Source organism: Halyomorpha halys, unplaced genomic scaffold (assembly GCF_000696795.3).
Source record: "Halyomorpha halys isolate HHAL.00 unplaced genomic scaffold, Hhal_1.1 Scaffold58.1, whole genome shotgun sequence".
Classification (NCBI taxonomy): domain Eukaryota; kingdom Metazoa; phylum Arthropoda; class Insecta; order Hemiptera; family Pentatomidae; genus Halyomorpha; species Halyomorpha halys.
The window spans coordinates 2,059,628-2,087,532 of NW_027110919.1; the positions used below are offsets into that span (position 1 = coordinate 2,059,628).

General features: G+C 31.3%; 1 protein-coding gene across 1 annotated transcript in view; it reads right to left on the minus strand.

Moving 5' to 3' along the window:
- The window catches only part of LOC106692518 (neurogenic protein big brain), a 172,603-nt gene that overhangs the window by 108,506 nt on the left and 36,192 nt on the right, over positions 1–27,905 (minus strand). Inside the window, exon 3 of the mRNA XM_067049018.1 lies at positions 12,562–12,625. Within this exon, the coding sequence (XP_066905119.1) occupies positions 12,562–12,610 (49 nt within the window). The 5' untranslated portion in view covers positions 12,611–12,625. The remainder of the gene's footprint in view (positions 1–12,561; positions 12,626–27,905) is intronic.

Genomic DNA, 27,905 nt, shown 5'->3' on the forward strand with positions numbered 1-27,905 from the left:
ACTTTAAAATTGACTACGAATGAACGTCTGAAGCTGTCAATATGTGAATTCAAACATTCTGGAAATTTCCTCTTATTTTATGTTTGCATTTAATGTGTATTTTAGCTGTTAGCAACCCATATTTCAGATGTTGAGTTATGTTTATCGGGCATCTATGAATGTGCTTACGAATTGAAATGTTTTTTTACTGCCGTATTTCGATATTTATAAGTAATATAAATTTATTTTTCGTGTTTTAAAAATAATAGATCTGTTTCAAGACCGGTTGATGAATTCGGGGATGATTTAACCTTAGATTTTGCATTACCTAATCTACTTCTGGACTTAACTATTCTTTTAGTAAATTGCAAGTCCCCATCTATTCTCGAAAAAAACTTTTTCTGTGTTAGCTTTTGTTATGAGATAAACCTATACCAAGGCGATAATATTTTCAGAATAGTTGATCTAGATTTAAGACTAATATTAAGGTTAAGTTAAATATTATTTGGTTACAAAGTATAACCAACAATTGCTCAAATTGAACAATTTTTTATTCATAACAGTTACATAAAATGTTCTTCTCTGCGAATGTTTGAATAATGTTCTCAATGTCTTTACTAGCAAAGCGGAAAAAATAATTTATAGAAGATAGAAAATAAATGAACGAAGAATAATTGTGTTTGAAGAATAAAGTATAAATTATTTATTTATAGTTCTATTGAGATAATAAATACTTCATTAAATAGCCTGAAAGAGGGTCATAAATATTATTGTAATAGTCTGTACACCAGGCAGCCCTTCACGAAACCCCAAACAAGTTTTTTCCCTCCTCAGATGTACTTCCTCGGCAAACAATTTTTTTTCACCTAGCACATGTCAAGTTATTCCAGATATCCTCAGCTGTTTCAGTCAAATAAAAAATAAATTGTCAGTCCCTTAATATGTTATTTTACGACACTAAACCCTTTAGTAATCAAATCTTATCGACTTAATAATTTCCAAGACATACAATTAATTCAGTTGTAATAATTTGTAACAATAACTAATAAATTAAGAGATCGTCGGTGAGTCTAATACATGTTAAGTACATTTAAGATTGTTATTATTAGGAACTGAGTCAATAATCTATCTTTAGAAAGATCACAATTTTTGTTGTACAGTGGTTGTATTGTAAAAGCTCCATTTTACAAAAATAGTGCTGAATTTTTTTTGAAACTGATATATTTTTTCCATAAATATGGAGTAAAAATATTATACGAGCGACAAGAGTTTTTAAGTGTAAAACATAAAATAGTTTACAACATATAATCTCTCTCAAAAATATGATCTCTAAAGAGTAGTAAAGTTCTCCTTACATGACAAGACTGTATATGAAGAAGGGCTCGACAAGTGGTCTTGTAAACCCCAGTGGAATAAAGGGCTCTTTAGGAACCCCTAGCAACAGCTCACACCTGTTTCCTGCCGCATCTCATTCAACACCTGCCCTTCCTCTCTTCTGTTCTCAATCAGTGTAACCCGGAGCCTATCAGTGCTGAGCGGCGAACCGGGAGAGGGAATGATATTCGGAGGAAGGGGGCACACAGAAAAATAATGAATGCCACTATAGTTGTTAAGATATCAAGTAGGATGCGAACAACCAGATGGACAATCAGAATCAATATAAGTGCAAGCGAAAGAGCTGGAATGCATAAGTTCAAGAACCCGAGAGGAAAAAAAAGTAATTTTAACCAAATATTTTATTAATTTAATGAAAATTAAAGACAGTTCAAAGTAAAAATTGATTACTACGCCAATCATTAAGGGAAATAAAAATAGAGGATGATCCAGAAATTAAAAAAAAAAAAAATCATTTTTGAATTCTTAATATTTAATAAACATTTAAGGTACATGAACTCCCTTGAAGTTTATTTCATTCGAAAAAAAACTTTAATTTTAGCTAATTTTTCATTTGTAGCCCCATGTAAGGAAGGATATGGACAACTAACAACAATAAAAACCTCATAGCACATTATTTAAAGTTGAGTAAATTTTCTAATATATGAAACCTAATAGAGTTCTTTATATTCAATAAATCTTTAGGTGCAATTGTCAAAATGCAATATTTTTTGTCAAATAACGAAAAATAAATATTTTGTAACCAATTGCTTCTCGGGAACTAATAAATGAAAACAGTTCTATTGGGGCTTATATTTTAACGATTTTATTCTACTTTAAATGATGTAATATCAGGTTTTTTTTTTTAGTGTTGTAGGTAGTTTTAAAGACATGGAGCTCCCAAATTTAAAATTAATTTTTTGCAACGTTTCTAAATAGCCACCATTTTTTATCCTCCCCCCCTTCGAATTTGGTTGGCAGTTATAAATATAACCTAAAGTTTTTTGAGACTGTTGTTAATCATTTTTTAAACACCATTTGATTTAACCACTAGAAAATGCTCTCTGACCCTGTTATTCTGCGAGCCCGCATGCTACGATTTCAACAATCATTAGCATGTGACATTCAGAAGTTGCTAAGAGCATTAAGACTTTGTAGGAAATGCTTTGAAAAGGCGGCTTTCCCATGTAGATCAGCCCCGGGGGATGTTAATTACTCCTCACTGCTTTATACCACGCTGGGTCCGGCACAAATAATAAGCTCGCATCCTCGCATTCCGTCTTCCCCTCTCGGAGAGTGGGGGGAGGGGAGGGGCGTCAATTACTTAAGAGTGGCATAAATGAAAAAAAAAGTATGAACTGTCTAAACACTGCTTTTTTGAGGCCTGGAAGCAATTTAAATTTGAATGCGAAATTAGAACAATGGGCGTTCCACAATCCATAGGATATGGGTCACTTATAGCTTTATTGCCTATCCATTCCAAAACAATCCCAACTCTTTTTTTTTTTTTTATTTAGAACTAACTTTTCTATTTTTTTTTTTTTTTAATTCATATTATACTATATGAAATTTCATCCTGAAATAAGTAGAACATTATAAGGCTACTGAACGAAGAAGGAGTTTACATTTAAGATATTGGAATCTACTATCATTACCCTAACGGTTAGTTTGGTCCCTAAGGTGCTATTACTTCGCTCACTAATTAAAAAACGTTATAACAAATAGGTATCAAATACAGTAAGAAACACAGATGTACAATGTAACAATTATTCCTTTGAACATTGCTCCTTATTATTAAAAAAAAATAAAGAAATAAATAAAAATTTGTTTTTAAATTTAGATCACTAAACACAGATTTGAGAATATTCTTTGTGAGAAGTAACCAGAAATTTAAAATTTCTATAATCCGTTTCATAGCTATCTATAAAAATTAAAAATCAAACTTTGTTCGCTTGTACAACTGTCTCCCTTAAAATTTAGAGACATAATGATTTATCCCATTTTATTCTAAACTCTATTATTTAATATTTTAAATAGAAATATAAAAAATCAATTATAACTGATCCGATAATGTATTAAAATCCTTATAAATAAGCCTAAAGATTTTTCAGTAGGTTCTTCATGATAAAAAAAAAAAAAAGGTGAATCGCAAGATTAAATCTCCTGAAAGGAAATTTTGTTCCGAGCGCTTGAGGAAAATAGCTCGTTTTTCCTCGAGACCTTATAAAAAACATTTATCCACACGCCCCCGACTTTTCGGGTCTATAACGGAGGGAAGGAACGAGCGCTGTTTCTCGTAAGAAAATAGGAAAAGCCATAATCCGAGAAAGGTGAGCATGGGGCATCACCCTGAAAGAAAGGGTATTTGGGGAAAGCCTCCATTGGTTCGATATATGAGGAACCAAACTTGCAGGCCTACGATACGCAGTTACTATACACCTTCATTGCGGGGTTAAACTTTGTCTAACTTTGTCTGTCAGCGCTAATAGCTTAGGTCTCCTTTATTAACAATCTTAACGAAACTAAGAGTCGTAAATCATATCGGCAAAGTATATCTAAGAGTAGATTTGATTTATCTTAAAGTATTAATGCTGTCAAGAACGTCTCCACAACCAGCTCGAATACTTATTAGCTTATAAACTGTATAACAACACACTACTCTTCCTCCTTTCTCCCTCTGTGAAAATTTTCCTAAATTTTTTCTTCTATTTTAATATAAATATAACATATACTTTTATTATAATATACTTTTATTATTATATCCTCAGTTAAAAAATAACTTGTATTTATGGTAAGTACTATATTTAAGTTTTTTTAAACATGTTAATTTAGATCAAGATTTTGGAATAGATGAAAGGAATAGAACCAGATTGAATTGAAAAAAAAAACCGTGATAACAAAAAAAACAACAACCTCTAGACGATATTGTATTTACTTATGTACGAGAAAAGGCAGTGAGTTTCATAAAGGTAGCTTAAGCAATACTCACAAACCTAATGATCACAGCGGCATGGGTTCGATTCTATATAGGTTAGTTGATATTTATTTTAACTTAGTCCTGCACAGTGAATATCAACTCTCTTTCTCTCTCTGGGATTAGTCTCTGGGTATCCTGAAATGATGGGGGATCAATAAACATAATTATCGAACTAGTTTTCCTCACCAAAGTTTTCCTGAAAATGTTTTTTCTTAAGATTTAACGAAAAATTTTGCGTTATTTAGTCAATTAAATTTAAAAAAAAAAAAAAAGAATTCTACTCATTTTTTAATACAATTTTGTCTAATTTATTGTACTGCTATAGCTTGAATATCTTATTTTTTCATGTAATAGCAATATAGTCCATATGGATATTTTTTATTACTTCCCAGGCCTACTATGACCTCTATAATAATCGAATTTACGTATGCCAAAAAACCTAATTCCACTCCATTATTTTTCTAGGCAAACCCCGGGAAAAAATACTAAAATATTCATACAAAATCAAAACTAGTTAAATATAGAAGTTTTTTGGAAGTAGGTCATCTTTAGCGAAACAGGAGGCTATGAAGATATTCACAAATAAATATGCTAAAAAAAATTCTTTTCGCAACGGGTCCTTATGATGGATTTAGGTAAGCCAAATCTCTTAAAAGGAATTTTATCTCCTTTTCTTTCCATGGTGCAGTGGGGGCTTAATTAGCTTGAACATTTCCTATCGATTTCCTTCTTTTATATATAATATTTTACCATGGTCTACATGAACTTATTTGCCGCAGTTGGGGTCTAGTTTCTCCACTTTTAATATTGCCTAGTATTTACGGAACTTTATTAATATTAACTGTATTATACTTATATTTTTTTTAATTTCACAGCTTCACATGGGATTACCATCGTTATTGCTTTATATTGCTATCCACCTCAAAGTCTGCCTATGTTACGAATCCAACTCTTCCTCCACCGCCGACCGAATACGAACCCCAACCTCCTCATGAATGTCACTCGATTGGTCGTGATCCACCCGTGGGAAGGTACCTCACGTCCGATGAGTTATTAGTTATCGGTACACACGTAGTCGTGCTCAAATCCCTTTTTTACCCCTAATACATTTTTGTTTTTCCTTCTCCCCTCCCCCCACTACAACGGTTCTCACAAAAACCGATAGAGCCCTCAGCTGAGAGAGGAGAAACGTGACTTTTCTTACCAAATATCTATTCATCACCTGCCGAGATAATGGACACGCAGAGCCGAAAAAAAGAGGATAGCAACAATTCGGTAATGGTGGACGGTCGTGGGATGAGAGGTAATTGGTAATTAGTCAGTCCTCGACCGCTTGATATGAGTTCTCCTCTGCCTCATCCCTGAGTTATGGCTTTGGCTTGAGAGGGTTATGGGAATAATCTTGCGATGTTTTGGGAAAGGATATTTCCTAGGGTGATTGTGTGGTGAAATCGCGGAGAGTTGGCATCAACCATCAGTGGTTTAATACCAGCACTACATCAGTGCTGAAATTAGATTTCATACAGTAGAACTGGGACTAGGCGATGTATTACAGAACCAGCGAAGTCTACATTCATTTTTGGTGTGATTTCACAGTCACATCAGAGATCTAATTTTTGGAAATATTTTGTTTGAATTATGGCTAGACAGGTAAGATAGTGGCCAAGATCTAATTTTGATATAGATCAATTTAGAACGTGATAGTTAAGCAAATTGTGGCACGGGTCGCAGATTACTCCTCAGAGTACTCAGAACAGTTAGGGTTCGATTCACACTCTGCGACTGAAAAGATCCTCAATAGAAAGCTTGAAGCATCAAAACTGAAATCTATCGATCATTTTGCATATTTAGTTAGTGATAACTCAAATTCAGTTAGATTGTTCAAGCTTTTGGAAGAAAACAGAAAACCCAAGACGGAAAACATTGCAGATACATCACTTTGGTCTTTGATCTGACGATATGTTTTTAAATTTTTTTAGCAAAAATCCTTCACCTCGTGGTTATGCATTACTAATACAGTTAATTAAATAAATAAAACCAATTTAAATTTTAATATTGACTTGGTAATTAGATTTCATTTGAGTAATATAATTTATGTGAATATAATAAGAAATAAAGGAACAGTAGAGATAAAATAATAAATAGATGTACTAGAGGTTTAACTCGTTAAATACTCAGTCTTTATTTCAAATTTTTGTTTTATTGTTATCTACAACTGTATAAAAATATATACAAGTAAATTTTCTGTAGATGATATAATGACATGATACAAACATGTGGAGAATCTACCCGTTGATAGAACTACAATAACATTTCTAGAGCTCGAGGTCATCTTTTCAGACGCCTAGGAGGATTATTAGGTAGTATGGTTGGGAAGTATATCATGGAAGGATTATTTCACCATTAAGAAACATTTTACGATAAAAAGAAATATTGACAATTATACTATTTTCGCTATTTGCATGAACAAAAAATACCTAAGAGGAGAGAAAATAAATTACGAAATGCCAAAAGTAGCACTATATAATATTGACCCCCCCAGTAAAAGATTCCGTCTCTGGCTGAATAATAAATACATCTTAAGGGGAGCGTCCATTTGCACCACTATCGTTTTACCCTCCATCATAATAGGGGCACTCTTCACTATTTGCTAAATATTCATATTCTGTCATAAAAAAGTGTTTATTTTCCTTAAAAAGCTTTGAAGTTTGAAGTACTTTTATTACGAATAACAATTAATTATTGAAATGAATAATTAAATAATTTACTTCTTGACGTTTTAATAGTAATTATTGTGTTATGGAAATAATTCTTCAGAACAAAACATAGTAATTGTGAATGTAATGGATAGCTTATTTTAAACAAGTTGTAATCAGAAAATAGAAACTTTCTTTTAAATCAATTTATCATACATTATTTGTAGTTACCCAGAAAAACATTGCCTTCGAGTTGACACCCTATATTTCATTTCTTTTTTAATGTCCTTTTTAATGTATCCTTGAAAAAAAAATCATTAAATTTACAGTAGATTAACGAAATTTTCCCGGAGGTATCACACAACTTTCACTTACTTACCCTCTAATTAAGGTAAAAGATAATTATATATTTAGGTTAGTAAAAGTAAAAACTGATTATTGCCATAACAACCACGGAATTATTTTTTTAAAAATAAATTCAGTTCATTTATACACTTTCCGTCACTAATTAACTTTTATCTGTTATAAATAAATTTTTCTAAAATAGTTCTTTTTCAGCCTTGAAAAATATTTTTATTTTTTTCTACTTTAGATAATTATCAAATTACTTCATAGTTTATATTTATCAAATTTGGTATTACTACTAGCTTCGTTAGTAATAATTGTGACAAAAGAGCTAAATTAAAAGTACTTTAAAGGTAGCTATTTTCAAAAATTAGTAATTTAAGACCTATGAGAATAAGACAAAATATTAAGGGCCATCGAATTTTACATTGATACAACGAGTTTATTCAAAATGTTTAAAACTGTTTTCGAAAAAATGATAAAAATGGATATAATCGATGATGTAAAGTGTCACTAAGTTGGGGACTTCCAAGGTACATATCTACCATAAATAAATAATTTCAGTTAATATATTGCGAATGGTTTTTCTACTGATGTTCCATTTTTTTTTTTTTTTATTACATGACTAATCTTGGTTTTAATCAGTACTATACTACATAAAATCATTTATTAGCTCGGACATTAATACTTGCCCTTACTTATAAGATTAAAGGTAGAGATCCATCCAAGTACCCTCAGAACACCCGCAGCATATTACCAAGGAGTCGCCAGGATAAAAATAAAAGAAGGGAAGACCTTTAATCGCCCAGCACAGCTCCATAATTCATCAACCGCAGGATTGAAGTATTCCCACGAGAACTCTTCTGCTAAGAGTCCTGCGACATCCAACCGGCACGAAGTGGGTCCTGCCAGGCGGTTAAGGTTAAGGGGGAAATGGGGTATTAGGCCCCCCCCCTTGTTGAAGTCTATATTACCGAATAAAAACAAAAGACAACTACTGAAGATAACAAAAATCTTCTTCCCTATCGACAATGAAGAGTTGAGGAGGGAGAATTAAATGTCTCGCTTATGAAATTGGGATAATGTTAAACTTTATTGATTCCGGACATTGCTTATCAGTATCCATATTTTCTTAAAATTTCAATATTTGGAACCCTTGATAGAAAAGTTGCCTAAATATATGAATTAATAGTTCATCGAACCTGAACAACGAAACATCTATAAGAAGGAAGATAGCACCATACAGGGTAGTTTGTTCTAATTACACTATTTTGTAACAAAGAAATAATTCATTCGTTTTGCACCAGATCTAGGCAGCTTCTGTCATTAGTTCTCATCATAATAAAGATACAGAATAGCTACTTAATTATTATAGTTATTTTTCTATATAAATAAATATAAATACTCATTCACTTAAAGTTTTAAATTAATAAAATATGTTAGTAGTAGCTTTTTGGAATAATTTTGTATCCCTAATGGAACATCCAGTTAAAAAAAAAAACTTAGGTTAAATTGTCTGGAAGTTATATTTTTGACGGAAAACAAATTTTTCTGTCCTAATGGGGGAAGAATAATTGAAGAAGTAGTTTAGAAATTTTTTAATTTTCATACTTTTATTTTACAGTTCTTCAAAACTTAAAAATTGTGGTTCAACATTAAAACTATAAACTCTGATAGTTGTGAGATAACTACATCCGCAAGACGCTTAATTTCTGAAAATTCCAGACTTCAATAGAACATTTTAATTTGAAGAAAGATTTTTAGTTATTTCGAAAAGGATTAAACTTATTTAATTTTAAGTTCCAAAAAACATCTTACGTTTTTAAGAAGATACGATCCGCAAATAAATAACGTGAAGAATAATTAATGATTATTGACAATTTTTAAACCATAAATGAAATAAATAAAATATAAATAAGTGGTCCAAGGCAATGGATGCACCCTGCAACACCCAAGCCATAAGTAAGAGCTGGTTCGATTCCGGCTTGATGGAACGATTATTATTTTGAGGCAGATTCACAGAATAAATTAACTATCACTCTGGCTCGAATAAGTTGAATGACCTCAACTGTCAAAATAAAGCGAGATAAAAAGAAGTTACAATAAGCATAAAACAACTTGAAATATTAACATAAAAAATATTCTTGTATGAATAAATGTAATTAATCATTTAAAAAATAAATAGTTAACTATTAACAAACGTCCTTAAAATTAAAATAGTTGCATGCATTGCTCACTCTTTATTAAAAATGAATACTAAGCCACCAATTAAACTTTTATTATTATTACCATATCATCATTATTTATCTACTTGTGAACTTCAAAATCGCTTCAAATTTATAATAAATTTATTTGTAGGACTACAAGTATAACAGATAATTAGAAATGGCATGTAACATTTATTTCGTGCTTGCTTTGTAAATATTATATCTATATATAATAATTAATCAACAACTTAAATTAGTTTGATTTTGCCATAATAGGTTCAAAAAGAAATAAATTAAAGATCAACATTACCCTCTTTTCATTTCGTAAATGCAAGGCCTCATTTTGAAAATTGTACACTTTTAGAAGCCATAGATCTTTCTTATATAACAACGTTATTGGATAGTAACTTCGGAAATACTCCTTTTACACGAAGTTATTTTGAACCCAGATGAACGAAACGACTTAACTATCGACTAGACAAAATACGAAAGGTCACCTACTATATTTATATCCCTATAAACATTTATGGTAGGGGGTAGAGAAAGAGAGAGGGAGAGAGAGAAAGATATCTTTAATCTATATAAAGATAGGTTACTGAGAATTAAACACTAAGGTGGTTGGTTATAAATCTTGACACTGAACGAAGTAAACTCTTAACTAAATGGATTTTAAAGATAACAAACTAATTTACAATATAGAAAGATAATTAAAACAATTTAATTTCTATTGGAAATTGAATTTCTAACCTAAAATAAATAGTCTTTTTTATATTATTTATTTCTTTATAATGTCAATTTTTTCAGGATAATAGGAAATATATAAATAAATAGTGACGGTTATTCCATATGAGCACCTTATCGTCATACCTTCAAAAAAGACTAATACAATTACTTTTTAAAAAGTAGTTCATAAGAGTAAAAAGTAACAGAAAATATATATATATATTTGATACGAGTAAATTAACAGAAATGGAACGCCTTCATTCTGACAGATACAACACGCACTGCTTGAGCAATGCAGTCCCTAAGGACAAAAGGTAAAGAACGGAAAGTTTTAGTTTTGTTATTAATGAAAGTTTAATTCCACCTTATAAAAGCAAGGGATTGGAAGGGGAATACATTTCAAAAAATCTATTTTGAGTCTTCATAGGTTCGTCAATCTCCAGATTGGATACGTCTTTTTTACAGAGAGATATTTATTTATTGATAAATAAATACAATCTGCCACAACTTTGGCAATGAGTAATAGTGATAAGTGATCAAATTCATACCAAAATTATAAAATAAATAAAAATAATAATAACTATGTATATTAATCAATATTAATTTATACCCGCAAGATAATTTTTTTTAAAACGTGTATTAATATTAAAATTATATGTAAAATAAAAATTTGTGTTCATTCATATTAAACGAAAAATGATTTTTTTATTATATTTTTTAAACTTAGACAGAAACAAATTATGAATTATTTAAATATCGACTGATTAATGATTATATTTTTTAAACTTAGACAGAAACAAATTATGAATTATTTAAATATCGACTGATATTTAATAAATAAAATAAGATTCGGCCTCAAGGAGTAACTTTACCAAATTGGATAAATTCATGCAAACATGAAAATTTAAACTCCTATCCAATTAAATTAAAAATAATGGAAGTAAACAGTCTCGAATGTAACTACAGAGACTACTCAGAGGAGAGAGAGGTAGTGGATTTCTAGATTAATTTTTGGCCGAGTTGCCTGAGCCCGTGGTGGCAACTCCTCACGCCTATATTTCAACCTGCCTAGTGTTTATATGTCTGTTCTACAGTAGTGTTCAACCTAATGTTCAGCTCACAAAACTCATTACAACTTCTAAATGTTAGCAAGCTATAAATCAAAAAACCAATAGGATGGAGGTTTTATTACAAGTTTAATAGTTATTGAAGCTTTACATATCACTAAGAATATAAGTCAATGTGCAAACAATGATTAAATTTTTTTTTTTTAAATCTATAATGAATAATTTTGTTTCTAATAAATTATATTCCAAGTACAAACGGATAACGTTTCAGAAATCCATCCATCTTTTAGACGATCACTTAATTATAAGGCTACTAACTAATAATAAGTTTAAATTATTATTGTCAATTTTTTTTTTAATTATTATTTTCAATAATAAGTTTTGTGAACTTCAATAAAAAATCCCAATTTGAGGTTATACGTATATTAAATTTATTCAAATAATAATAATCATATTTTATTTATTTATTCTGGAACACGTCCCTGAAATAATGAATAATACCAGTAGTAGTTTGTCTTTAAAACTCCAGACTAATAAATAAAAGAACTAAATAATTAATAAACAATAAAAAAAATGACAAATCATAATAAAGTAACTTTTGAGTCTTTAAACGAAAAAAATAAAATAAACTTATTATAATAATAATACTTATTTATTTATATAAATATATTTAAAGGAGATAATATATTTTCTGTAATATTTATTTTTAATTAAACTTATAATTGAATATAGTGGCCTAGAATATTGCTTGTTTTTTAAATGTTGAGGTAAAGAAACTTCAAATTAGAATATATACTATTCTATATTTTGTACTTGTACAGCGTTTTGGGGAATTACCCCATATTCATGTATTATTTGTATCCCAATATTAAATCAAATAATTTAATCTCATCAAAAATGTTTATCAATATGGTATACGTTTACAATTAAAATTTTTGTATACAATATTTACCTCATATTTGTCACTTTTATCAATTTCCATTGTGAAATTTGAGTTGAAGTTTTGAATTGAAAAGAGGCAGCAAAAGGCAAAATATTAAAATACGTTAATGTACCTAGTGAAATATTAAATTGAAACTGTTTGTCATTTATTTTGAACTTTATTATATTATCATATCTTTATTATTATCATTTCATGAAGCATATTACTGTAAATTTTAATCAGAATCAATTAATCATAGAATCATAAATACCTTCAGAAACTGAATGCACTCGATAGTAGATTCTATATACTATCTTCATTCGGAATATAATTACCTGAAATAAAAATTGGAAATCAGTAAATATAAATCAACATAATTATTTGTATGGATGTAATTGATGAACTAAAGTAATAGATTTATTTCAGTGTGATACAGTTACAATAAAATATCGAAGCAATATTCATTCGTATTCTAGTAGCATATTTATATTAAAAATCTATCTTTAAAATGTTATTGATGATTACATTTTTATGTGAAGAAAGAAAAAAATTTAATTTAAGGGCAAGAGTTTATGTATAAACAAGAATATATCCAAAAATTTGGCTAGTCGTAATTATTTTCCATCCATCCCTGGAAAATATTACACGATTTCACGTATATGTATATCATTATTTCTTAAATCTAGGCAAGCTAAAAAGGGTAAAATAAGTCAGAATTTAAAAGTTTCCTACAGCCTCCAAAAAAAAAAAAAAAAATCATTTCCTTCATTTTGTGACTTAATATCTAAATATATTGTACGAAAATTTAATTTTTAGAAAATGAAATAGTTTTTAAAAATATTAAGCTGTAGAATTAAAGGCAAGTATAAACTCAATATAAGGTAGTGGAAAGATAATATGTTCAGTATCCCAGCGGGAGTTCGACCCTTATTCCTTTGTATTATTGAATCGCTTTGATAGAACAGAACCAATGTAAATTTTCCTTATGTACTTTATAGCTTTTAATCTGGTTTTATATTGATTTTATACTATTCTAAATTAGCTGGCTCAATTGTTTGAGAACAATTATACAATTATGTCGGTATTCACATTATCTGCTATTGTTTAAATTGTACAATTATAGTTTTCGATGCAACAAAGGAATGATTAGTAAAATTTTTTAAAAGTTTTTCGCGAAGTGTTTTGTTAATTTGTATCTTTTTGAGACAGTCCGGTTCAACAGCGCCCCAAGATGAGAAACCTCTTTTCCTTTTAAATGCTAACAACTTATTCGGTTTCGAGTAAATTGCTTTTTTGCCGGAACTAATGGGAGTCTTTTTTACGGATAAGTGGAAGGCGTACAAGAGTGCTTCGGAAAAAAACAAAATAGAAGAAGTTGTACGTAATTTAAATTCAACTGAGTTAATGAACGAGAAAAAAATAAATTAGATAAAAAGGTGGGAATGTAAGTCCTATACTTTTTAGTTCCTAGAGAGTTTTTACTTTTTGATTTAGCTTGCTAACAATTAGTAATTTGATTTTTTATTTTTGATTTTTTATTGTAGGAAGATAGTCTGGGTGGCGGTCAATAAAGGTATCCAAAAAGTAAAAGAAATTGCGGTTAACAATAAATAGTTTTCTTTTACTATTTGGATACTTTTATTGACCGCCACCCGGACTATCTTCCTACAATTAAAATATTTATTCTTAATTTTCTTATTAGTAAATAAATTACCAGATACAACGAGTAGTTAGTTTTACACGATTAATAATGTTTATTGCTCAATTAATAGACAAAAATCAATTTTTCTCATATTAAAATTAAATTGGGAATAATTTAGTGTAAGTGATAATTAGTATTAATTAGTATAAAGTGATTATACGCCATTCGAAAATAACTCATTAACAATCTAACTCTAAGCCTATTAATATAAATTACTTCGGGAAATAATTGTTGAATAATTACAGACTACTAAGTAGTATAAGCAGTGAGCCCACCTTGCTAAGTTTATATAGTTGCTAAATAAATAACTGAATACCAAACAGCTTAATACCCTGACAGCAAGTCCACTGTTGCTAAGACCCCTGCCCACAACTAGGGTCGCACCAGCAAGGATCTTGTGCGCCCTTGGCGAATTATAAAAAATCTGGGCACCTGGAGAGTTAGAAATATGCGCATTATAAAAAGGGGGGCTTGAACAATTTTTTAAAATTTCATTAAAATTGCATAGTGTTTTAATATAAAGAAACTGTTACTGTTATAGTTTATTTTGCGCCCTCTCTGTACCATGGTTGCGTATCAGTACATTTTACTATCTTGGATTTTATTCCATTTCAACGTCGTTTTTTATTATATACCCAATTAAAAAAAAAATAAATTGAAGTCTCAAATTCAAAATTGAATTTTTAAGATATTTTATATAAATTTTAAGATAATCCACATTAGCGTTAAATTGAAAATGGAAATTTTTATTTGTTACATTCTAACTTAAACAGATTTAATCAAGAACTAAAAAAATAAAATAACACTCAATACCAAACCACTATATTTAATATAAGTGAGGTTACTTTTTCAAAACAGGAAATTATTAATACATTATTTATTATTATAAATTCCGATTCAATATACTTTGAACCCACAGAAGCCATGTCCAGCTATTCAAGACACGACAGTGGAGGATAGCAATCATTTTGCGCTATTATAATTTGTTATTATCTCAGTACCCTCCGAATTAGAACTTAATTGTTAATTGTTATTTGTACATGTAATCTCAAATCTCTAACAGCCGGCATATGTACATATAATTCCTTTTGTATATATTGTAATTTTTGTTAATTTGTTTTAGGAGGTAGGAAAAAAAACAAAAAAAAAAATCTCTAATGTAAATTTGTAGACCTGCCATATTAATAGGGACTGTAGCTTTTGTCTGTTTTATAAAATTAAATATGTAATGACACAAAATGTAAATAGCATTTCCAGCTTAGTCGTATGTTTGTTATTAATTTATATCAATGATTTTCAATTTAGCTTTCCGTGTTGAATAGCAAAATTGGTAATATGTAACCATTTATGGCATTGTCTAACTCTTTGTATGGGTTTGTCCTACATAATAACATTGTGTGTGTGTTTTAATAAATCAATAAATTTTATTTATTAATAATTAAATTGCGATATCCTCATATTTTTACTTCTTCAATACCCATTTCTTAATTGAGTGCGTCAGCCCCTAGCTCAGACGCTGATGTAAATGCCTCCAGCCCCTGCTCCAATTTCAGAACCCAATCTGTAACCACTATCCCTTCAGGGTGAATTAACCCTCGAGACAGCGAAAAATAAAAGAAGCTTGACAAGAGAAGATTGTGCCCCAGCGACACCTGATTAAAACGGATGGCTCTTCCAGTTCTTTCCATTACTCATAGGAGTTTCCCAGGTCGACTTTTCATCATACCGATTGTTAAAGTTTTCGTGAAAAGCGGTTTAGAGGTATTATTAAATTGTGAGGCCAATTGTAGTGAAAATTACATGGGCATAGTAAAGTTGAACAGTTGAGAGAAGTTAGCCGAGGCATTAACTCAACGCCTTGTTTAATAGGCACGCTCAACCCCGACCGTCTCTATGCGGCTCTCATTGTCCTCAATATTTAACCTCTCACATTTGATGAGTATGTTAAAATCACAGACCTACTTCGTACTTAAATTGACTCTCAAAATTTTCGCCAATGATTAATGTAGACGATGAATATTTAAAATTAAATAAATTATCGGTTTCATAAATAACGAGTTCAGATAACTATATAAAAATTAAATAAATAAATAAGAACTTATTCATCAGCTTTGAACAAGCAAGAAAAGCCGTTACAAAATCGCTGTACATATATGTATATCATTCTTTTTAATCCGTATGCATAGTAGACCATAGAGATGTTTCATCACTCAATAAGGTCTTCCTACAGAATTTTTGCTCGTTAGAGCTCTGGGGTTACCCAGAGCACCCTGGAAGGAATAACCCAAAATACGCTGCTAGGACGAATAAATTATTTGGTTTCCATACAGTAAGGGGTATGACCCACTCGGGTTCAGTAGACAAATCGGTTTAAATCCACGAATTACAGCCATCCAGGGTCAGCAGATACACGACGACTTTTATTTATTTTCATTAACGAAGACTATGAACCAAACCTCCGGGTATTTGACAACTTGAAAACCAAAACATTAGTTACGATTAAGCTTCAAATGACCGAGCTTCCACATTATCCGAGCCAAAAGGCAAGGACCTTTTCAATCATGTTTAAGTTTTTAATATTTTAGAAGAATTCGTATATGTGCTGTACCATTTATTTTGCAATTATTTTCGTCCTTTTGTAGTTAGTATGAAAGTTATACCTTCATACTAAATACGATACTAGTAATTTTATTGTATTTGGCTTGCCCCTGTAGCTGTTTATAAGCGTATTTGCTCATGCAAGATAGCGGTCCACATTAACCCGGTTAAACGAGACTCTACTGCATACACACGATTCAAAATTTGAAATGATTTAAGTTTGAAATGGAATAGGGCCAATATAGCCTGCGAAGCAATATAATAAATCTAGAAGGGACCGCTAGCCAAGAGTGAGTAGGAGGCAGAATCGAAGGCAGAGTCGAGATCGACGAAGGATATTGCTGAGTGGTCATTATCGGCGATAATCCAGCAGACCATTAGGCTGTTCTCTCCCGCTCTAAACCATAAGGGGCGTCTCATTTCACTCTTATTCGATATCCTTCTCTGATATCCAGATATATAATCGGATATATATTTAAACTTATATTAATCCAGAAGTTTAATTGCTTGTTTTAATAAAAGAAATTCCCATACCAGTCAAGACAATAGCTTTTATTACTTAATTTTTAATCCCTCTGTTATTTCATAAGTTATATCCAAAATACGGAAAAACGTTTGCTCTGATCACAAAAAAGATAAACGATTTACACGATAATGTTAATCAATTTTTCATCCGAGCTAGAAATGTGTGTTCCAGCTATGCACTCTGTAACGCGCGTACTTGGCACAGCTAAGGGACTGCAATAATCAAGTAATGCGTATTGCTCCTGCCAAAATCAAGGAGTCTCGTTTCTTTTGATTTACTCAATCTTGAATCAAAATTGATATGGAGATTTTGTTTTCTTAATTATTCTTAGCTATCTTGAATTCTACAGTGAGGCTTTTAGTATAATCTGTCTCAGTGCTACCCGCGAGTAGGCCTCTTGCTGTTAGTGGAAATCATTACCAACACAATAAAAATTTTGTCACATAATTTAGAATAACATTTTCCAAAAGTGTGAAATGAGCTCCTAAAATTTCTACATTGAGTATACTTCTTAAAACAACCCGTATACGAGTAATGGTATACGAACAGACTACGAAGACTTATCATTCTATTTTCGCATTTGTTTTATTGGGTTATTATTGTTATATTAAGGTCTATTTAAAAGTACATTCTAGGGTTTGATCTTAGCTGTAGAATAGATATATTTTGAATACATGCATTCAGTAAAAAAACTAAAGAGTATATATACCATTTAAAAACGTTATTAAAAATAAGACCACCATGAAGAGGCTGGTCGTAGACAATGATTACTCGGTTATAAATGGTTAAAGCCATTATTCCATCACGAATCTAATAAAAGGCGATCAAGCGTAAGAGTTCACAAGTGGCGAAGGGTCGAATAATAATGGTCCAGTCTCTTGAATAATGGAATAGTACAGTCGGGAAGGAAAACGATTTTTCTCCCGCGCAATTAATTTCCCCAATAAATTCTGACCATCTTCACGATGTTAGCAATTATTTATCAGGAGGATTCGGCAACAATTCCATTCCCTTCTCTTTACAATGATTTAGGGAGATTTCAGAAGGCTACTTGAGAGAATGCAGAATTTATCAAGAATCAGCTGAAGTAGGAAGCTACCTTTTCGCTCGGTTAGATCCAGGAATCTGATGTTCTTATATTATCATAATTTTTCTGGGAATATTTTTTTAATTAATTGAAATCTTAATTATAAGAGTAGGGGTTCGTGTTAAATTTTTAAGACCAAAAATTAAGTTTCTTAACTTACAACTACAAGTAGTTGTACACTCGATGAATTTAACATCTACATCATTACAGAAATTTTTATCAATAAATATCCTTAAAACTTTGTAGATGTTTTTTCGCGGATTGGATAACGTTTTGGACCTTGAGCTTTCATTTTAAAACATTAAAGACCACAAATTATATATTAAACTTCCATATTATCTGAGCCTTTATTCAAGACAAGAATGAAACCAAGAATTCGTCTAAAATCCTAAATGATGAACTTATTTATAACGGTAAAGGATTTATTTAGTCAGAACATGAATTGCAAATACGAGAAATCATAATGCTCTAACCCGTTTTACCAGGCGATATTCATTTGTTCGGAGACTGCGCAGTACCGCGACCGAGTGAGGCAGTGTAATGAAGCACTTCAAAATTTAGATTTAATTTAATGTAAAGGCTCAGTCGAACTGGATACCTTTAAAAAATATTCGATGTTTCAATCTAAAGAGAAAAAAACGATAGTAAAAAATATGTCAAATATTTTGTATTTCGGAATATGGCTAGAAATAAATTTTATAGTTCAACGCAATAAAAATGTAGCAGTTCTCTTTTTTGTTTCTAGAAAAACAATTAAAACGACACTAACCGCTATGTTCAGGTCCAATAGTCTGGATGAGGACTCTCGAATCCAGATTATAATCCCGTCAACTAACCCAACACATCTTCCCATCTATATCTCGGTCTGTCCCAGTCCAGTAATGGTTAACTTATTCCTATATATAGGGAGATGGTCAGGGTTGCGGTCAAAAGAGAAATGTAGGAAATGTTATCTTATTCCGTTTACACGCCCATTTCATGCACCGTGATGTTATTAAAATTATTTTTACGGCGTGTAGTTCCCTATAACTTTGTTTAATAGAAGGTTAGTTCACCAGCTTCTTGACCCTTTCAGTTTTTCTAGGAAAATCAGAACATTTCATTTAAATACGAAAGACACCAAGTCGCCAAAAAAAGCCAGCCGTGCCCAAGTTGCAAAGCTGGGACGGATAAGATAACACAACGACCCTCCCCTTCCTATGATGGAGTGCCATTAAGAAAGTTCCATCCAAATCGCGTTAGGTTCCACCCCCACCTCCTCCCCTAACCGAAACTTTTTTAATTTTCCTTATTCGGTCTGTCCCTCATGGGCTCAAATGCATTATTAAGTTTTCGCTTTAAAAACCTTCTAGTGAATGCGAAAAACAACTTGTTCGTTTTTTCCATTGTTGGGTATAAAACGTTTTTTTCAGAAATATAGACTGACTTCATGGAATGAAGAAATTGCCTCACTGGCATTTCTACCACAGAAATAATGCCACTATATTTTAAAAATCTATTCTGCTATGAGATGTGGTTCTCAGGATGTCAAGAAGGATGTAATGGATGACTGACTGCCTGGAGGAGTGGTCCATGGACGGGTGTGTCCCTGGAAAAGGCACGTGGGTATCCTTGCCGAACTCGAGCAGCCCTAATCTATGGATCTAGTCCAATTTACCAGAAACCTTAAGCCCACGGAAGGGTATTGCTTTATTATAAGGAACACCCAAGTATATAATCCCCAGTAACCCTGAAAATGGTTTTCAGTCTAAAAAATAAACCCAAACAAATCTTATTAATTAGTGATTTTTCGTCGTTTTACAGATTTCTTTAAGATCGATAAACGTCATATTTTTTCAGATCTGTAAATATGTAGGTTCATATTATAAATATTACAAACATACAATCTCATTAGTTCAGTTCATTGCATTTCTTATAAATAACTGTAGTGAATTAAAAGAAGATGGTGCTAGATTTGTTTTTAACTGAATAGTTTGTGCAAATCCTAAAAAGTTAAGTTGTATATATGAAAGTCTTTACAATTATTAGTTATATTAAATAAAAATGGCGCCCTAATTATGGTAGTAAGCAATGTGCAATCTTAATGAGCATCAGTTATGGTTCTAAAAATACAACTAGATTGAAAGAATGAATACCCAATTGTATAAAACTATTATTAACTTCGAAGAATATTTTAGCCAAGGACATGGCGGACTTCTCCACCGGCAGGCCCCCAAGGGATGTTATAAGCTAACTGTAATGTGAGGGGAAAAAAGAGGAATTTAGCGGAGAGTTGCTAGGAATGGTGGCACCAGTCCAGCTGACTCATTGTCAACTAGTTACCTGAGTCCCTCCCAGCTACCTGGATCGTCCTCTACATTTCTCTTCAGTATAGGGAGTTTCCTTCAGATTCGTCTTGAATACCTATTGTGGGTGTCTTGGCATTGTGGTAAACACATGGCGGTTCGGTTATGTAAGGGATCGAAAACACTTAGAATGTAACGGAAACTCCGCCCCATTTTAAGGGAAGTTCGGGTGGTGTGCGCATCACAAAACTTTTACTTACAATAAAAATTCCTATTATGTAGTTTCTCTTTGTTTCTGCTAAGAATACATAAGTACTCAAACCATAAAACATAAATTCTATCGCTTTCAACTGTTTCTGGTTCGAATTCCTTCTCTATTTTTCCTTTTTTTCTCTTTTAATTATTTTAAAAATTCTTCAATATTTTGAATTTATGCATTGTTTATTATAGCTAAAAATGGGTATCGGTTATTTATTTCAAATAAATTAAAAGTACTTTAGCAGATGATTTTTTTTAAACCATGTTAAGACTATTTTAATGAGTATAAGATCTGCCAGATATTAAATAAAACTTAGTTGTACATTGATTTGCTAAGTCCAATAAAAATCATTACAGCCGGTTTTTTTGTTTTTTTTGGGGGGGGTCCTAAAAAAAAACAAATATCCATTCTCATGAATCGACTTCCGATAAGTCGATCATAACGATTAGGTTTTAACATTCCAGGCATACCATGTTCTAAATATGTAATTTCAGTTCCGTACTACTTTCCATTTTTTAAGTTAGAATGTTCACACACAGACGATCATTTTACGAGACTACGCGATTTGGACTCAGGGAACCTTAAAAAATAGTAAATTAAAAGGAATCAAAAGAGTAGTAAAACCATGGTCGACATCTGACCGTTATTTTTTTCTTTTTTTGATGTTGCTCTAACCCGCTTGAGAATAGATCATACTCTCCTTACACACTCTCACTTGATCAGAAATCAGCCGCCTCCAACATTCCAATATTGTCAGTCCATTCTCATAGTTAAACATATTTTTGAAGAATGTACTCACTATTTGCTAACAATAAATAGAACAGGACTGACCCCAAATTTTTCAGAAGCTCTCACCCATAAGGAAGCTAAAGTTATATTAGTGTTTAAATTTTTAAAAGCATATCGCCTGCTTTCTAAATTATGACTCCTCCTCGATTACAATTTTTAAATTTATTTATTAATTATTTTTCCCCTTTATTTATTTATTTTTTACTTTTTTATTATATATTATTATTTTTTATTTTTTTTTATGAATCACGTTCATTTTTTACATTTGTTTGAATCACGTGCATAACCACAACGTTTTAAGTCTTCCTATTTCTATTATTCTTCTTCAATCAAGGTCGCAGTCCATGATCATTAGTGGGTCTTGGTGATCTTTGCATCCTGACAGAACCAAACCTCTTCAGCTCGTAAGTCTCTGGGACCTCCTTCATCGATGGGACTCCAGGTTCTTCTCTAATTCTGTGGTTACGGATGCAATCCCTTCTAGTCCCACCCACAATCCTTCTTAGGAACCTCATATCTGCAACTGTCAGTCTACTCTCTGTTTATGTCCAATTTTCTGCTCCATATAAAAATACAGGCATGTATACAGACATAAAGACGTGGAGCTCCACTACTCATTTTTAAACAGAAAATCATTTAATAATTTATTATTTTGGATTTGTCTTAAAATATAAGGTTTTGCATTAAAAGCCATAAGGTTTAGAAAATTGTATTGTTTTTGCAATAAAAGTTGATATTTTTATTTAAAAAAGAGGAGGGAAGGATAAAAGGTAAAAAGAATCCGTCAGAGATCCACAAGGAATGAATCATAGGGAATCAGCTTGGTTCGACAACTGCCTGTTCGATTAATCGAAAATACAAGAAAATTGTATTTATCTAAGGGTCTCGTCCTGCTTTTGACAAAACTGTTTTCAAACTTATTTCATTAAAAGTTTAATAATTTAGGCGTGTGTTACACGGGGAACTGCTGTTGGCGAGTATGGAGATTGATGCATGTTTCGACAGATTGACGTGAAATAGATTGTTTACCACTTCAGAGTTTATTGCACGCCGAAGAGAACCTACTCAACGGTAGTCGAAACTAAAATTTACGACTGAATATATGTTTCAACATCCCTCAGAGAACAACTCAGCTGCCGGGTGCTGGTTCGAGTCAATTGGGGTTAAAAGATTAATTACAGTCATAAGCTGACAACAATAGCATGACGGTCTACAATTTTACTGAAAAATATATTTTTATTTTTTTGGTAATATCAGTAATTTTGGAGGTGTCGAATAGAGTTTTGTCGAAGTTTGTAGTAAGTCATATAAACTAAATTAAAAAAAAAAAATTGAAGTTGACATAAAATGAACACATTCATACTAAAGTACAATCTGGAATCCGAACCACATTTGTTCAACACGTTTAATATCATGAAGTTTAAATTTTTTAAATGGCCTGTTTTACGGCAGAGCGAGCTACAATTTATGCATTCTTTAGTATTAATTGAATTTGAACCAGTAATTATGTTTTTGGATCAATAATTACTATTGCTGATCTATATTTTATCTACTCATTAAAGAATTCTTATTACAAATCTGAAAATTTAAATTTCATGTGATATAACCACATAGAATTCAAAATTTAATATTCTATTTCACAGTCATTGAATGATCCAGTACTCGTTGACTTCTTACTACTAAAATCTTGCTCCTTGGACACAAGTTTGCTATCACTTGCCAACAGTTCAGCAACTCTTTCATATCCTGAAGTTGTTGTTCGATCCAAGGATTTCCAACGCTCAAAGGTTGTCCTCCAACCCATAAAAATTATGAACTGGGTTGTTTATCCCGGGGTAAACGAGGCGGGTAATGGGAGGTAAGGGTTATTGAATCTAAACGGGAGATGGTTTAGATCCCGCCGAGAACTCATTTCCATAATGGCATTCAAAAAGTTTCTTAAGTAGGAGCACTTAAGTGGTCTTCTTGATTTTTCAACCGCATTCATTTCCCTCGCTTCAACCCCCACCATTTAGCCGCATCCGATTTCTAAGTCGCATAATTTTTTTTATTGATCAGATTAAGATTTCACGAAATGCCTTAATTTCTTAAGGAATGAATTAGATTTCAAAACCGGAGTAAGGGCGTAACCAGAATCGAAATAAGGGGGAGGACAAGCTATAGTCAATCAGGTTGAGAAATTTCAGCACGGAAAATGCGAGTGTAACCAAAATTTTAATAAAATTATAGCAGTGCTTTATTAGTTATTACAATTATTTGCTAGACATTTTTAAATAATTTTATCCACTTCTATGGAGGGGGAGCTGCCCCCAACAGTCCCCCCCTTTTAATATGCTCATAAACTGAAAAACGCAACAACTCTCACCAGTTAAAACTAAAGCTATAAATATTATTTCTCGTAGTGGACATCATTTTATTGACTTACGAGTCGTATTTTATTATATTATAATTTTATTGAGCAGTCATTAAAAAAAAAAAAAAAATTAACATAAGAAAAAAACATACAAATTTTCAATTAATATTTTATGGAATCTAAGATTTAAAAATAAATAATTCCTAATTCTATTAATTTTAATATTATATTATAGCAATATCAAATAACCAAAAAAAAGCGTATATAATAATTATGTAATACTTAATATGTAATCATTATTACACAAACGAGTATATCAGCGGATGTATAATAATTTATGCCTACATAAATTACCAAATAAAGAAGTAGCCTTAGATGGAAGTACGAAAACCGCAGACTTGGCAGGTCAGAAAATCTAGTACCGTAGCATTGAGCGTACGTGACTCACTGATACAAACTTCTTCAAGTCCAGCATTCTTAACGTCGAGGTGGTCTTCTACAGGACTTCTTTAGTGTAGTTAGAAGACTTGAAAATTATGAGAGGAACGGAAATAGTTTCACGAAAAACGGTATTCGCATTTATACGGTGTAAATTTCACAAAGTAATAAATAATAATAAAATGCTAAAAAACTGGCAAATATTCTCTTGAAAATTTTAAGAGGGTATGACTAGAGATAACTGGTAATACGAAATAAATAACCAAGAAAAAGATCGCACTAGATACTGTAATAGATATGAAACATGGATTGTCTCTTGTGCCAATATTGCCTTAGCAAGTAACTTAGATTTAGACAATTTTTAATATAAAGGAGCAAAAACTGAATAAGAGACACAGGCAATGAGAATATTCTTGCCACAAACCTTATGGTTTATGGCTTATGGCAGTTATGCTACTTCCCATTTTCATTCAGAACGTGTTTAGAAGTCTTTCAGAGATGAGCCGTCTTTGGCTGTTGATGTGTGATGTACTATTTTTTTCTGCGTTCATGTGAGTTATTCGGTGCAAGGCTTAGAGAAGCAATGTTTTGTGGTTGGAATCTTCCAATTGTATGCTTATTGGCTGATTATGACAATGTTGAGAAAAGCTTTGTATTGTATAGGTATAATTGAAACACTGTACCACATCATTCCAACAATTGTTAATTTATTTCTTCGAGAAGTTTGTCGGGGGGTGCGGTCAGCAAAGAACAATATAAATAAATAAATATGGTTTTGTTTATTTATGTTGTTCTTTGCTGACCGACCCCCCGACAAACTTCTCCAAGCATTAATCTACGGTCAACTATCTACACCTCATTATCAATTGTTAATTTAATTTTTTACCACCCTCTAAACAGTTGGATATTCCTATATTAATGCTTATTCCTAAAGTAATAATTCATTACACAATAATGCTAAATTCGAAGAATACATTTTTAAAAAAAAATTGAGGCGGAAGCTAATTCCATTGAAAGCGACTTTTACGCCCTCGGACGAGGTATGCGGCGCACTATATGCCATTATATTGCTCTCCAACTTCCCCGCCATTCCTATCATATTAAAAAAAATGGAATGTATTAAAAAAAGGAAATGCAAATCGATCTGTAGCTAGAGGATAGAAAGAAAAACTTCTATGAACAGATATTAACAAATAATAAAATAATATTAAACTAATAATTATATTTATTAAAAATAACCAATACGCATTTAATGCAAATTTCTAACTAAAAGCGTTAACTTTTATGACTGATCAATTTTTCAAGAAAAATAGCTACTATTATAGAATACAAGGGATAGTTGATGCTACGTGTCTACTGTTCTACATCTCACCTATGTCACCTATGTGATTAGCTACATAGGTTTTTTAAACCATGCATTCCATTTACTTCTTAGTTACAGTAGCAAATTTAAATTAATATTATTAAATTAGTGGGTTTATTTATTGAATTCCACAAAAATCTCAATCCATTTATGTCTCTACACTCAAAATACATAATTTGGTATTAGTCAATTATAATTACATTTATTATCTACAGATATTTTTCCTTTAGGGCAGAAACATTTTTATTTTATTTTCCGATTCCCAGAATAGTGAGCAACTCCTCCATTGAAAAGTTGGAATTTTAGCTAGCGATTGACAACGAACTATTGAGTGACGACAACGGATTCGTCCCTGTGGAGTTTTGAAATACAAAAATCTCTGGTTAAAAAAAAAATAAAAAAATTGTAAATAACCAAATCGTGAAATAATAGGCAGAGCGATGCACAATGACCCCAATTGTTGCGATCTATGGGAACCGCTCCAGACTGCTTCCAAACAGTGACGAGCTGAGCCACAAAGCTCCGGCGGCAGATTAAAGCCAGAGGCCTCTTGTCTTTTTTTTGTTCCACTCCATCGACAGTTTGGACAAAATGAACCCATTCACAGCGAGAGCTATCTCGTTTCGCTGGTAATCGTCTCTTATCTGGGAATTAGGTCTCGGAGAATATTTCTGGAACTGACTAGCAATGAGGAAAATGGTCGGTATTGTACGCATCGAACGGGGCATTAAGTAAACATGGCTTCAGAGCAGACAACACCACCTATTTATCGAATGTTGATAATAATACGAAATGAATTCCTAATAGCAAATATTTATAGAACACAAAGAACAAACGATGAAGCACTAGCCTGTGTGAAATCCTAATAGCAAAAATAATTCTAAATTAAGTTTTGTTCTATTTATAAACAATACTATCATTCATTGGGTGGCTGATTTGCTAACTGAAAATTCCCAGGATGAAGGAGAAAAAATAATCCGTATGGCCTAACAAATTATAAAAATACATACGCTATAAGCCGTTGCCTTTGCCGAGACAGGCATTTTGGGGGCGTACTTAAATAACGGTTACGTTAATAAATAATCCATAAATCAATAAATTTTGTTTTGATATTTATGTAGGTATTATGATGTTTATGTAGTTAATACTTTATATAATTTTAAAACAAGTTATAATTCTGTGTGGCCACACTGTTGGCCAATATATATTTTATAATTAAAATTACATTAGCATTGTTCTAAAGGGACCTATTCCCAGAATAATCAAATATTTTTCATATTACAAGTTTCCTTTTTTTTTTTTTTTTTTTTTAATATTCTTTTGTAGTGAACTACAAAAATCTTGCAAAAGAAGTTCAATAATTATGTTTGCTATATTTAGTCTAAAAATGAACAATCTTGAATTAATAATTTTCATCATCGATTATATTTTTTTTAAAAGTTTTATAATTCATGTGTTATTGAAAATAACGCTTCAAATATATACATACTAGCAATAAGTCTCTTCGTAGCATTATTCCACAAAAATTTAAAATTTCTGACTAAATAAATTATTTGATTTGCGAGTTTAAGGAACAAATATTTATAAAACACGCAGAAAAGCTAATGAGACACCACTTTTTGGAAAAATTTTAACAAAGGTTTTGTTATGTTTTGCCAAGTACGTACAATACTATCACTACCTGCTTGGGCGAATGGCTACCTAAAAAATCTCAGGGATGTAGAGAAAAAAGAATTCCTAAGAACTGACCAATAACAAAAATAAATACACTTTGGACCACCATGCCCGAAGAATGTTTTTCGTGTCTTTATAACAGTTATTATTAATTAATTTTGTTTTAAAATTTAATTATTTATTATTAAGAAATGTAGTAATGATACAAATTATGCCAAATAAGAAATTAATTTAATCTTGCCAAGAGGTCTAACAAAAATCTCGCTGTTCCAAGAATACTTAATAAGTTACACAAGACTATTCCTAAAAAAAAAAAAAAACTATTCCTAAGACCTAATCAATTATCGAAATAAATAGGCTTATGAGGAGAAAACTGGGTTTGACATAGTATTAAATAATAAAGATTTAATATAATGTAGTAAAGTTTGTCATATGGACATAAAAAGATTAATAATGAGGTGTAGATAGTTGACCGTAGATTAATGCTTGAAGAAGTTTGTCGGGGGGTGCGGTCAGCAAAGAACAACATAAATAAACAAAA